Below are 14,364 nucleotides of genomic sequence, written 5' to 3' on the forward strand. Positions count from 1 at the left end.
AGTTGTTGAGGCTTCAGTGTACATTTCTGACATTGAAAAAATGAAAAACTTGCACTTGGACATTTTGACTGAAAATGAAATAAACAAAGCTACAGTACTGTAGATGTCATTTTGGGTTGAAGTATTTATAAAATGTCACTCTGATTTTCATTCTGCTACAGGCATCTTCACAGCACCTGTCAGAGGAGTCTACACGTTCAGATTCTCCATTACAGGGTCGGGTAGTACTTCAATTCCTGTTGGAGCACGGCTGTATAAGAATGGACGTCATGTGGTTATTGCTTACTGTCACCAACCTAGTCATGTAGTGAGCACAACCAATGGAGCATCTTTGCTGTTGGAAGTGGGAGATGTGGTCTATGTACAACTGTTTCCCAAGACACAGATATCTGATAATGTTAATCACTACAATACGTTTAGTGGTCAGTTGCTCTTCACAGCCTAAGACATATAATAGACTGTTAATAGAGCCAACACTGAAACAAGCACCTCAATATGTATTTCAGCATAAAGGTTTCTCTTTATTATGAATACAAATTCAGATCATTAAATAACCTAGACATATTGTAAAGATACCACAGTAGGTTCTGACCCTGCAACCAGACAATGTCTGTAATCAGAAAGTTTGTAAACATAAAGGTAGGCTGTACTTCTGGCTACATAACTCACAGTCAACATGGAAGCAGCTTAAGCAGAACACAAAAAAAAAAAAACATTGGCAATACTGATAAAGTCCTGTTGTGTTTGAGGCTGTAATGTCAAATATACCCAAGAACATAACTGATTTGATTGAACCATTTCCTCTTTTCCAGTTTTCAAAAGCAGGTAGAGCTGCTACAAGTACTATTAATCCCAGCGATGGTTGTTGCTGAATCCGATGACAATTTAGCAAAGTCTTTACTCTTTCAGGTGGAGATAAAGTCACCAAGCCCCCTCAGTCGACAAGTGCCCTAGAATGTGAACTAGGATCCAATGTGTTGATTGCTAGTTTTAGGGTTATTGCACTGTAAAGAGTTTACTATAATGTAACATAACCTACACACTAAAAAATAATGGTTCTTCAAGTGACTTACCTCAGAAAATCATGTGTGAACAAGTGAGTGTCACTATGCCTGTTGGGTTTCTTTTTCTCCTTCTCTCAGAAACTATTGTAAAACAATGTGTTAGACATCAGGCTGAGTATTCATAAAAATTGCATGTAATAACTCTGTGAGGGAGTTTTTAGAGGCATTGAACTCTTCAGATGTCTGGTTCCTATGACCACAATTGTGGACGATTTTGACTCTAAGTTTCTTTAGAACAAAGCATCTCACATCAAACCACTCTGACTGACTGTGTTAGCATCTTATCTATTTATTTATAAAGACATTTTGAAAAACTGGTGGAACTCCCCTTTAAGAGTGTAATGCCTGGAAGAAACTTTAGGTGGATATGTCCAGCACTGCAGTGGAAGTAACAGAAATATACATGCTGTTTACAGGATAAATATTCTCCAGCATCCCAAATTGCAACTATAGACCAGTGCAAACCAGTGTATCCTATATTGTGATATTTGTGATCATTACTGATTTCTCTCTTTATTCCTTACAATTGAACAGGCTGTTACTCTTACTGCAATATATGTAAAGGATCTCTGTTCTGACTGGCTGCCCTGTATTGTGGATCATTTAGAAAGCAGAAAATGCTGAAACACTCCTTATAACTTCGGCATAAATGGGCGGAGCTAATCTGCTGCAGGCTGAACTTAGATATATGTAAATGTGTTTGTTTTCATAACAATACAAAAGCAATTCATTCAAAATGAGCTGTACTTGTAACTTAGTTTACATATATGGACTGTATGGACTGGGAAGTGAACAGAAATGTGGGCGCTTGAAACTACACATCTAACTCATAACCTGTTATCTACAGAGTAAAGGAAGTGAAGGAACAGAAAATAGTTTATGTCTCTCAGATTTATATTAATAGTATTTTTACATTTTCAATCCATAAACATCGCTTCCTTTCTTTACTCATATTCCTGCGATGAATATTTGCTAAATTAATCAGGTATGGAGAACTTAACTGATTTGTGAACTATAGAGTTGTAGTTTACAATCTCCCACACTGCACTTGTCAATGAGAAATGGAAGAGTCACTCTGGCTGTGCAGAGTGATAAATGCAAAGATATTCATACTTACCTACAATATGTCTTGCTATTGGCATCAGTGGTGAATGCTGTTGAGGCCGGTTAGACAGAATCGTTCAACAGCATAACAGACCCTTTCCTGGAACAATGTTTAAAATCCAGTCATGTAATACACTGGATATCCAGCGGAGAACCATTAGTGAGAGTGTAATCCAGTCTGACCCAATATTCCAGTTTGACAACTCAGTAATGAATATCCTCATGACAAGTAGGTTCAACACATGGATATGTTTGTGTGTTGTTTTTTTGTGACATCACAAAATCTATTAAAATTTTTGCAGCTTAATATCCATATATGGACTGCATGGACCACATACAACTCATCAAAAGCCAGCCTGAGATTAAAATAAAACAAAATTCTAAAATGTTCTTACATTTGTATATTATTGCATGTATAGTACTATGCTAAAGTGAGATTCCACCCTTTATTTAATCAATTTCCATCAAAACTTACCATGAAATCTAAGGCTTATTACATACTAAGGCTTATTATTCAGTAACTATTGGGACTTCAGTGCAAACTGGCTAAGATATTCTTAGGTTAGAGAAGTGTGTAATAACGTGTTTGATATAGTGTAGTGGGTAACACATCTGCCTTCTATGCTATAGACTGGGGTTCGTTCCCCCACCTGGGCAAGCCCCCTACACTATACCAATAAGTCCTAACACTACCTTTGCCTACCTGTGTAAAAATGATCAAATTTTCAGTTCAAAAATTGTTAAAAGATACCGAGAAAATGGGATGCCTAACAACCACCTGAAAGACCTGGTAGACCACCAACACTGTCCCCTTTAGATAAACAGCACTTAAAGTTTTCATCTTTGAGAGAGAGGAATAAAAATCAAGCTCCATTCTTGATTCAGATCTGAAAAATCCACAGGTGTTTTAGTCCATTCTTCCACTGTGAGAAGACAACTTAACACTATGAATCTGAAAGGATGCATAGAAGTCATCAAGAAGCCCTTACTGAGAAAAGAAAAACACTGGCAAATCAAACAAAGAAGCTGCTGGTGAATTTTGGGCTGGCCACCACAGAGCCCAGACCTTAACATCATTAAATGTGTTTTGTGAGAACCAAAAAATAGAATGGAAGCTGTGATAAAGGCAAGGAGTGGACACACTAAATTTTGATAAAATTTGATATTATATTTAGTTTTTCTGCTTTGGCCAGATGCTGAAAAATGAATAACTTTAACTTAATAGCTGTTTTGAGTGGATATTACATAAATGATGGTCCCTGACTTTTGCACAGCACAAGTGTGCCCTGTATCACTAAATCTCAAACGTATTTGATAATGCTTATTTTGAATATTGTTTATTATAAGTATTGCTTTAAAAATGAATAATCAATTAAAAAGTAAAAAATTTGGGATGCATGATCAACACAACTTGCTGGTAAAATGAACAGCCCATTTTGCGAGATAAGAATAACCTGGTACGCATTCTAATATTTACTCAGCTGTATGTTGTAAGAGGTGTTAAAAAATGTCACGAACACGTCCTGATAATATGGCAAGCAACATATTTTCATCAGAAGAAACTTCCCACACTTTAGAACATAAGAGGAAAGCACAGTGACAGTGAGAAGGGAAGAGAAGAGAAGAGAAGAGAAGAGAAGAGAAAAGAGAAGAGAAGAGAAGAGAAGAGAAGAGAAGAGAAGAGAAAAGAGAAGTGGAGAGAAGAGAAGAGAAGAGAAGTTTCAGAATGAAGTCTTCTGTAGCTGTGCTGGTGTTGCTGTGCTGTGGTGTGGTAATGAGCGATAATGAGGTCATTGATCAGCTTCACTACGGAGATGAAGAGAGCATCAAAAATGAAGCTCGAAGAACTGAGGCAACCATCTCCGACCAACAACCCTGCCAGCCTGATATTCATACAGTGCTAAGAGAGCTGAGCATTAAACTTGCAGAACAAAGTGTAGAGCTGAGATACACAAAGAACCAGATGAGCGCTGTGGAGAAACAGCTGGAGGAACTGAAGAAGCAGAATGAAGGTACAGCTAAGTGATTAAGTGAGCTAAGTTATAGTTAATTTAAAATTTAGATTAAAATTTAGATCTTTCAGGGTTTGTAGCTGGTGTGTTGTGTCTGTTTTAAAGCTCTCTCAGCAGAAATCAGACTGAAGGCCAGTGAGAAACAAGTGGAGGAACTGAAAAGAGAGACTGAAGGTAAAATACACACACTGTTCATGTCGTATGACTGGAGTGTCAATCTAAGAGACACTGTACCACAAAAAGTGTGCAATGTCTCTTTAACAATATCTATATGGAATCTCAGGTCAGGCTCTGGAGCTGAAAACTCTACAAATTAGATCGAATGTCACTGAGAGCCAAGTGAGAGAGTTGAGCAGGGAGAATGAATGTAAGTGCTGTTTTTTTCAAGTATGCATGTCAGAATATGCTGAATGTACATTCAATTTTTTTTAAATGGCCCAAGACAACCAAGTTCCAAGTTCCAGGAAATACTGACAGGTAAAGCATAAACAATTGCAGACCGATTACACAGTCATTTAGTCTTTAACCCGCTCAATTTAAAAACGTGAAAATTTTAGACTTTTTCAACATTTGGACCTAGATGTATCTGGTCTTCATTTAAACAATGCTAATGTATAAATAATTGTTTAATGTTATATAATTTAATAAGTGACGATTAAAATGAGCATTTCTGTCATCCTGAAAACCTGAAATTGTAGAACAGCAGAAATGCAATTTTCTTCTGTGGAAATATTAAGTACATCCCTATTTATCATATCTGAGTTTTACTCAAACCTTAGATATCTGGTCTGGTTTGCTCTTTGTTTCTGGAGCATGTAGTATCGTCGTGCCTAGATCAAAAGAGCTCTCTGAGGCTTTCAGAAATAAGGTAGTAAATGCCTATGAGTCTGGGGTTTAGGAAGACTTCCAAAATTTTGGTAATCAATCGTTTCATTGACGATCAATCATTCCACAGAAGATCATCTACAAGTGGAAAAGACTAAAAACCACTGCCAACATGTCCAGGCAAGGCCACGCCACCAAATTTAACTCTAGTACAGACCATAAGATGCTAAAAGCAGTCTCTAATAACACCAAAATTTCATTACAGGATCTGGAGCTCTTGCTCCTGTTAATGTCAAACTGCATGCATCTACCATTAGAACAAAAATGCACAAATCTGACCTACACAGGAGGTGCTGCCTAAAGAAAGCATTGAGGCAAGACTAAAGTTTGTGAATGAATATCTAGGCAAGAGCTTCTGGAACAATGTGCTAAAGACAGATTTGACAAAAAGTCAAATCAGTTTAAATGGGCTGTACATGCAAGAAACCCCTCAAACACTACACAGCTAAAATAACTCTGCAAGGAGGAATGGGCAAAAAAAATTCACAGCAGAAGCTGGCAACTGGTAGTTACATAAAGTTGTTTTTGCCAAAGGGGGCAGTACCAGTTACTGATGCCAGAGGTGTGCTTACTTTCTTTTTTTGTTTTCAAATTTCCATTGTTTTTGTTCTATTACAGAAAGTTTACTACACACTGTTCAACTGATGTGCAATGCAACAGAACTGGTTAGACTGGTAAACGTAAAAATCAAGTTTTGAGGCTGTAATATTAAATGTAAAATGGCAATAGAATTATCAGGGACTACAGGACATGAAGATCAAATACAGATATGTATTTGTCCACATATGTCAAAAAAACCTCTTTATGGGCTGCACTTACAGTATTTCTTCATATTTACATTTATTTTCATACAAAACAGAACATGTTGTTTTGAATATTTTACAGGAGAGAGTGTGTGCCCTTGTTTATTCAGAAATATACAAAATATTTTTTCAATGCAAAACGCAAAATAACGAACATGGTTAAAACATTGATCCATCCATAGTTAACCCTTACCACAACCTTGCTAGGCCCATGTAGCGCGGCCTTGATTGGGACTACCAGATTTCTTTATATATTAAGATGTTGGGGTTGACTGGTTTTATGACCAGTGACAACAAACTTTTTTGTCTTTTCCTCTTTTCCTCAATGCAGAGCAATGATTTGGAGGCAAGCTGGCAAATCAGTAGCTATTCTTTTGGACAATGACTATACGATAAAGGGGAACCACTGATCGAACTTCTGCCTTCTTGTAGCAGCCTAAATTGAGCAAGCAAGGTTAATTTTCCATGCTTATTTGCTCATCATCATTAATATTATTCACAGATAAAATAGCTTTTTCAGCATCACTGTCTACTGAAGAAGCCGTTACAACAACTGGACCCTTCAACACTGATTTTACACTGAAGTACACTAATGTCTTTGTGAACATTGGCAAAGCTTACAATCCAGAAACAGGTAATGTTCACCACTGCACAACTGAACACAGGCTGCACACAAGAATGTTTTACCAAAACCTTAAAATCCATAATGTGATTATTTTCTTTAAAAAAAAAATGCAAAAAACACTGAGGAACACTTTATTTTCTATTACATTTTGTCATGAATAGAAATTCCTGGTGAATATTTAAGACAGAAGAGGACAGCATAAGGAAATAACACTATAAGACATTTGACTGCTTGTTAGGACATTTTATACATGGTTACGCAACTGACAAATTTGGCTCTAGTCGCACAGTATCACTGTATTTCCTTCCAGAGCAGATTCTTCTTACTCTACAGACAATTCAAATAAGTTCCCATTGACTTTCAGTCTTGTTTTTCCTTCTTGTTCATACTTCTTTCTTAGACAAAACTAATGGGAGAGTAACTGCATGTACTGAGAAATTGTACCATACAACTCAAGATTTTAGTTTTCAAAACATCTTACAGATCTGACTTTTAACTCACTTACGTTTAGCAGACTAAAGATGATGTTTGTCAGCTAGAGAACACTCTCACTTGGCCAGAATAAACCTGAAGAATCACTGCAACCATTTGTAGATATTGTTATTTTGGACAGTCTACTCCTTTTAAGTGCTTACAAAGTGTCACTCATTTCTGCTACAGGCATCTTCACAGCACCTGTCAGAGGAGTCTACATGTTCAGATTCTCCATTAGTGGAAATGGTAGTACTTCAGTCGCTGTTGGAGCACGGCTCTTTAAGAATGGACATCATGTGGTTATCGGTTATTGTCAACAACCCAGCCACAGAGTGGGCACAACCAATGGAGCATCTCTGCTGTTGGAAGTGGGAGATGTGGTCTATGTACAACTGTATCCCGATACACAGATATTTGATAATGTAAATTACCACAATACATTTAGCGGACAGTTGCTTTTCACAATGTAAAAAGGTCAGCTTAGACCACTGAAGTTATTAATGAAAAACAATGAAAAAACAATGAAAATGAAAAATTAGTAGTGTTGAGCCAGCACTGAAACAACATGCAGAGAGACAACACAAATCATTAAATAATTTTGACATTACCAAAGGTATTTTAAATATACTTTAACTTCCAAAGCTGTCCACTTTAATAGATATAAATGTGAGAATTATTTTTTCTTCAATTGTGTAATGATAGTGTCTGTGTTATTAATTGATTTATGGTTTGGAAATGTGTCTAATTCTGAAATCTCAAAAGTAATTTTATTTTATTTGCATTCATTTTAAAACAACATGTCAAGAATTTATCTCTGATGAGGCATCATCTGAGTATCCGCACATATATGGTCACTTTCTGAGAATCTCACGGACAACTCTTGGGCAACTCACTGGAAGTTGACAACTTTTCTTTATAAAAGTTTGTTTGTACAACTCAAGGAATTTTACAGCTCAAGTACCAAAAATGATCACACATTTATTTATTAAATATGTAATTTATGTAATTTAAACATGTAATTTATTATTAAATAGAAATATTTAATACTTGATATTTAACAAATACTTATACTACATGTTTAACAGGTACTTATACTAGGTATTTAATAAGTACCTGAACCAGGTATTTATCCCATTAAAATCCCAGTCTTCTTACATACTTATTATTATTAAGGCTTATTATTTAGTAATACAGATGTACACACAAAACTAAAAGAACTTCTTTTCCACCACAAAAGAACCAACGAAACAAAGAAGTTCTGCAATCAGTAAAGGTTCAAACTCAGAAATGAACTTACTCTTGGTAAGTAAGAAAAGTGTAGGATGCAGTTATTTTTCTGCTCAGATATTGGATTGAAGTTATTTACTGGGTCATTTTATTAGGTTATTTCCACTGACCAGGGTAGTTTTTGTGTAGCTGCTGGGTTAATAGGTCAAAGGCAGTGATGGTGGAAACAATATAGTTTAGACTGTTGTTTATATATATATATATATATATATATATATATATATATATATGGGAGGGAAAATATTGTAAACCAATTCTTATAGTGCAAGGGTGTCCAAGTGCCAGAATGGCTGCAAGTCATTACAACAAAGCAGGAGCACACCTGACCAGTTATTTGACGACTGAATGAACAAGCAGAATCCGGTGAGCTCCTGTTTTGTTGGAATGGAAACCTGCAGCCATACCAGCCCTGTGTGGATAAGACTGGACACCGCTCTCATAGAGTAACTGCAGCCATTCTACATTAGCTAACAGTGGTTTTAAAACTGTAGGTCGCAACCCACTCATACCCACATTGCAACCTATTAATGGGTCGTGACCCACAGTTTGAAATCTGCTGGCCTTCATTTTTAGTTACTGTATCATACAATGATGCCACATCAATCAATATGCATATATATTTTTTTCTTTTTGAGCAGTATTTGGTTAAAATTGAAAGAAGTAGCATTACAAAGTCAAAAGACAAAAACAGTCTAAAATACGTTGTGCATGCACTGCTGTGATCACCCTGTAAAGCCTAAAATATTAATTTAAAAGTCAGAGGTGTCAGATCAGATTTGGTGGGAGTTTTTTCAGACCATGTCATACATCTTCACATGTTAACGTCACACGCACAGGCTCAAAAAGAAGTTTCAGCTCAATGTTTAGGTGTCAGAGGTTAAATCAACATTATACTGATGATCACTTACATTTTCAGAAGACATGTCCTTTACCAATCAGGGTTCTCTTAGAACATTCTTTCAACCCGCTTGCAATCCTCAGATTCACTCGCTCAAAAAAGGGTTCCAAAACACAACCCATGTTGTGTGCAATTACATATTACCACCAGAGAAGTCCCCAAATCCCCAAGTCTTACACAGTATAATGTTAATTAAGCATGTCTTGGAGCTAAAGCGGTAGGATGCTTTGCTTTAGTCTAATCTACGGTGATCATAGTACAAGGCTGGTTAGCCTTCTGAATTAGCTGACAAAATGGGTCACATTAAATAAAAAAAAAGACATAATAAGACATGTAATATCTAACTTACTATTAATTAACCCCTTAAAAACCCTGGCAAACTATTATTTAACTACTATTATTACAAACTAAGGTTTATTATTCAGTAACTATAGGGACTTGAGGGCAAACTGGTTGAGCTATTCTTTAATTTATAGAAGTATATAATAAAACTCTGGGTTTGCCAGTGGGCCCTTGCAATTTAAGTGGTTAAATTTGTTACTATAGTGAAGGTTAGAGCTGAATGGATTACATCAAAATCCAACACAAATAAGTAGTTTTCGGTAGTATGATCTTAACACTTTAATAGATATAAATGTGAGAATTTTTTTTCTTCAATTGTGTAATGATAGTGTCTGTGTTATTAATTGATTTATGGTTTGGAAATGTGTCTAATTCTGAAATCTCAAAAGTAATTTTATTTTATTTGCATTCATTTTAAAACAACATGTCAAGAATTTATCTCTGATGAGGTATCATCTGAGTATCCGCACATATATGCGTATATGGTCACTTTCTGAGAATCTCACGGACAACTTACTATTAATTAACCCCTTAAAAACCCTGGCAAACTATTATCTAACTACTATTATTACAAACTAAGGTTTATTATTCAGTAACTATAGGAGTAACTAGTTTTCGGTCCTATGATCTTAACACTGTAGGCCTATACATGTTTCATTCTCATGGGTATGCTGTTCCATTGGTTGACTGAAAGAACAGAATGTTGAGGAAAAGTGTGCTGAAAGCTTAGCAAACCTTGACTACACACACACACACACAAAGTGTTGTGTGCTGTGATACATTTTATGTTTATATATTTACATACGCTATAAAGAGCAGGATCCATGTTGAACTCCCATGATTTTGTCACAGAAATGTACATATTATTACTATTTTGTGTGGATGGCTCCTTTGAAGCTTTCACAGTGTCACTCTGATTTTCATTCCGCTATAGGCATCTTCACAGTACCTGTCAGAGGAGTCTATATGTTTAGATTCTCCAGGATTTGGCAGTACTCCAACCGCTGCTGTCCAAGTCACTGTCAACAACCCAGTCATTTAGTGAGCACAACCAATGGAGCATCTCTGCCGTTAGAAGTAGGAAATGTGGTCTATGTACAACTGTTCTCCGAAGGACAGATATATGATGATAAAGGTCACTACAGCACATTTAGTGGTCAGTTGCTTTCAGAATGTAAAAGAGAATATAAGCCTGTTAATGAAGTTAGTCATGAAAAACAAAGAAAATAAAAAAATGAGCACAAGACAGTACAAGTATTTCTATTTTCCTTTTTAACAGAGAAAGTTTTCTTTTTATTAGGAATACAAATGCAAACCATTTAATAACTTTAATGACATTACCAAAGTTTAAATACACATTAGCTCGCAGGGCTGCCAACTTTGAGAGATTCAAAAACTTCAGCTCTCCTGCTATTTCAAAAAGAATTTTTCAGCATCTTTTTGTAAAGGAGGTTTTCACATTCGTAATTGATTTTGAAAATCTCTGTGTGCTAACTAGGAGGTGTGAGAGAGTTGGCAGCCCTGGATTTGTTTTATAGAGTTTGTGTGGACACCCAGGAAATTCTACAGTTTAAGAAGGCAGAACATGCAAGAAGCTCTCATGCGAAAATTGTGTAACTTTTGACATTTATCATGATGGGGGCCATAGAGCAGCTCCTCATCACACATTCTCTTTGTTGTCTTGCTTTAGTTAAAGGCATTATTTGACATTCTACATACAACATGAAGAAATAAACTAAGGTGTTAAATAAAAATAATGCAGCAGACCAGGAGGTGTGTGAAAATGGCTAAAGTGTGTTTGTGCACTGATTGCAATATTATGGAATAATCTGAGCAAAACCTTAGATGGCAGCATTAAATATGGAACATAACCCACCCTCTCATGTACTTATGCAGGACAAACATCTTTTCTATATTTTTTTATTGCACAGAAGTCTAACTTAATAGGAAACACAATAGTTATTTGGGGATATCTAAGCTTTTATTAAATTTAAATTCTTGTTTGACTGAAGAGCACTCATGTTGTATACTGACTAGTTAGTTTGGTTCAATTATTGAGCTGAAAACTATCTTAGTGTGTATTTATTCTTGACAGACATTTATAGACTGGATCCCAGTGGTGAAAACACATTTTCATTTTCTTTTTTAAATTAAAATATGGTGCCTTTGAATTAATTCTCAAAATCAATCAAACAGTTACACATGTTAAAAAATTAATTAAGAAACATTTTTTTTGTATTACCTCATAAGGATGGGCCATGTCTACAGTGTATAGCAGCGCAAAGGGCCCCTACAGCTTTACTTTTTGGCCTCAGTGCATTTGTAAACTATCACCCACTTAAAGGGAATTTTTCTGAATTTCAATGTAATTCAATGGTTGAGATGTAAATAAAGATATTCAGAGTGGTGTGGTGTAAAATGGTTCATTGCAGAGAAACTTTGGCCCCCTTTACACATGGTATGAACATCCATCCTGGTTGTACTTATTGGACAGCACTAAGTACAAAGTATAAATGGGGTACAACGCATCTCAGAGATGCGTTGTGATCTGATCACCTGAACCAGCTTCGGAGGCGGTCAGGGACACCTATGACCACATAACCACTGTAGCATGAACTCAAAAGTGGCTCAGTGCATTGCCAATAGCTGCAAAGAACCACGTTAATTAGCTGTGTCATCACAGCAGAGCAGAGAGCAACTGTGTAGTTTATTTTTTTGGCTCCTCTCATATTTCCTCACAAGTTGTGTTAGCAATCCATGCAACCTAAACCACAGCAATAGCCCTTACATTTACACAAACAAGGGCTCACATAGAAATTTTTATCTTTTATCTTTTATCTAAGTGCCAGGTGTAAATGGCTATATGTCTCACTGTCCACTTATGATCAGATCACTCAAGACGGATGTTAATACCGGGTGTAAACAGGGCCTTAGTGACTCAGATTTCTTTACATTGGTGACGATAGGAACCAGAGGTCTCAATGTCAACAACACAAATATAGCCATTTCATTTACTATCCAAAATGACTAATGAAACAAAAAGTCTTTTGAGTTTTTATAATTAATGTTAACAAAAGGTTTTCTTTGGGACTTTTTCTTACTTTCTTCCCTGCGGTGCTCTACGAATGGATTTTAAAAAACACATTTTAGATCAAAGTCTTTTCTTAAAACTGGGTAACAATTTCTCAGATGTCAGGCGTTGAATGTATCACCATTCTGTGAAAAAAACACTGTGCATAAACTTTTAGAGGCATTAAACTCTTCAATGTCTGGTTCTTACCACCACTGTAAACCATTCTGACTCTGCAGCTGTGTTCCAAAAGCTTGGCTGCAGCTGAAAAAGGTGAGTCCTCAGTAGGCTCCTCATTTGTATTACATATTGCAAAATGAAACAGTCTACCTAGATTTTGTCATGTCATCAGTAAATAGTTGGCACACAAGAATTAATAAAGAAACTACTATTAATGTGAATAATAAGCTAAGCAAAATGGTGATGAGAATGATGTAAGATGTGGCAGGCAAAACTATCTGTTTGTGATTAAATGCTAAAAACTATTAAACTCACTAAAAGCAGATGCATTTTAAACCCTGCGTTCAATTTACACCCTCTTAAACAGATTCACAACTGAGGAAATAAAATACTTTATTGCTTACTATATGTTCGTTTACTATATGCTTACTATATGTTTATTGGCCTTTTTTATGTGTAGAAGTTGGTTTCATCTGTCACCATTTCTCTTGAACTTCTATTGGGTAAGACGCAAGGATAATAGGTGACAAAAGATTTTGAAGGACACTCCTGTAAGATCCTTAAAAAATTTGAGTATGTGGACAGCATTTCTCAGCTGTATTCAAGGGATCATTATGACTGGAATCAACATCCTTGGATAACCCAGTGGTACAGAAATGCAGCTCACCTGGACAGCAGCTTAGCTTTTGGAACGCAGATTCCAAGTGTCTCTAGAACGAAACATGTCATATGAAACAACTTTGTCTTAAGTATTTAATTATGTAGAAATTTGAAAAAAAAAATGTGTGAAATTCCCCTTTAAATAACTATTCAGAGGTGACTTTTTCATCATAGCAAGAGCAGCAGTTTTGTCTTCATTCTGTAAATCATTTACATATAGAATTTAACTTATGTTATGAATGAATAACAATACTTGTCTCAAAGCTTTGGTATGTGCTATTCACACACTTCTTTCAGACGATCATAAAGAAAGTAGAACATAGTGCAATATAAAAATTAGAATTTCCTTCTGCAAAAAAAAAAAAAAAATTAAAATAAGTAATGATAAAGAATTTACTATAACGGCCAACAAAGTGGCTACATGAAATGCACTTCTCTGGTCAAAGAAAACAGATATAAAAATATAGTCTCTGTTCTCAACATAATCATAAAATAAGTATGTGCTCAACAGCAAGACAGAAATTATTAAATGTTAACATCTGCTTAAAATCAAAAAACAGTCACGGTGATTTCCCATCATTTAAATGGACTCATCAGCAAAGCTAGTCCAGTGCAATCAACAATGCAAGGTCAGGGGTTCAATGACTTTTTTATCTCTAAAACAATTAAAATAAAAGTGGCATCATCACTGAAATGTCTCAGATTCATGCTGCCAAAAATGAAGCACATTCTGTTTAGGAATAAAAGGATCTACTGTCTGAAATTTGCCCTAAATTAATGTTGAAATAAAGTTGCTTAGTGCTACATTCCAACAGTGAGAAGCATCTTTCCTTTGATATAATAAATCCCAGTTTGTTATAAAACACATAATATGAATGACATACAGTACACTGAAGTATAAAAATGTATACATAATGTGCAGTATAAAAACAGCCACATATTTGCAAAGGGAATGGCTTC

At 35.7% G+C, this 14,364-nt stretch overlaps 2 protein-coding genes across 5 annotated transcripts in view; both read left to right on the top strand.

The window, feature by feature from the left end:
- Window positions 1-784, top strand: part of LOC118816886 — a 5,832-nt gene extending 5,048 nt beyond the window's left edge. For all 4 annotated transcript variants that reach the window (XM_036583489.1, XM_036583490.1, XM_036583491.1 and 1 more), the window contains one exon: window positions 162-784. In XM_036583489.1, the coding sequence (XP_036439382.1) occupies window positions 162-445 (284 nt within the window). In that variant the 3' untranslated portion in view covers window positions 446-784. The remainder of the gene's footprint in view (window positions 1-161) is intronic.
- A 2,979-nt stretch (window positions 785-3,763) lies between these two features.
- Window positions 3,764-7,902, top strand: LOC118816651 (cerebellin-1-like). Its single transcript, XM_036583147.1, has 5 exons — window positions 3,764-4,180; window positions 4,286-4,354; window positions 4,464-4,547; window positions 6,371-6,502; window positions 7,154-7,902. Exons 1-5 carry the CDS (start codon window positions 3,895-3,897, stop codon window positions 7,435-7,437), a joined length of 855 nt encoding a protein of 284 aa, XP_036439040.1. The 5' UTR covers window positions 3,764-3,894; the 3' UTR covers window positions 7,438-7,902.
- The last annotated feature ends 6,462 nt before the right edge of the window (window positions 7,903-14,364 follow it).

The sequence above is a fragment of the Colossoma macropomum genome, unplaced genomic scaffold (assembly GCF_904425465.1).
Source record: "Colossoma macropomum unplaced genomic scaffold, Colossoma_macropomum, whole genome shotgun sequence".
Taxonomy (NCBI): domain Eukaryota; kingdom Metazoa; phylum Chordata; class Actinopteri; order Characiformes; family Serrasalmidae; genus Colossoma; species Colossoma macropomum.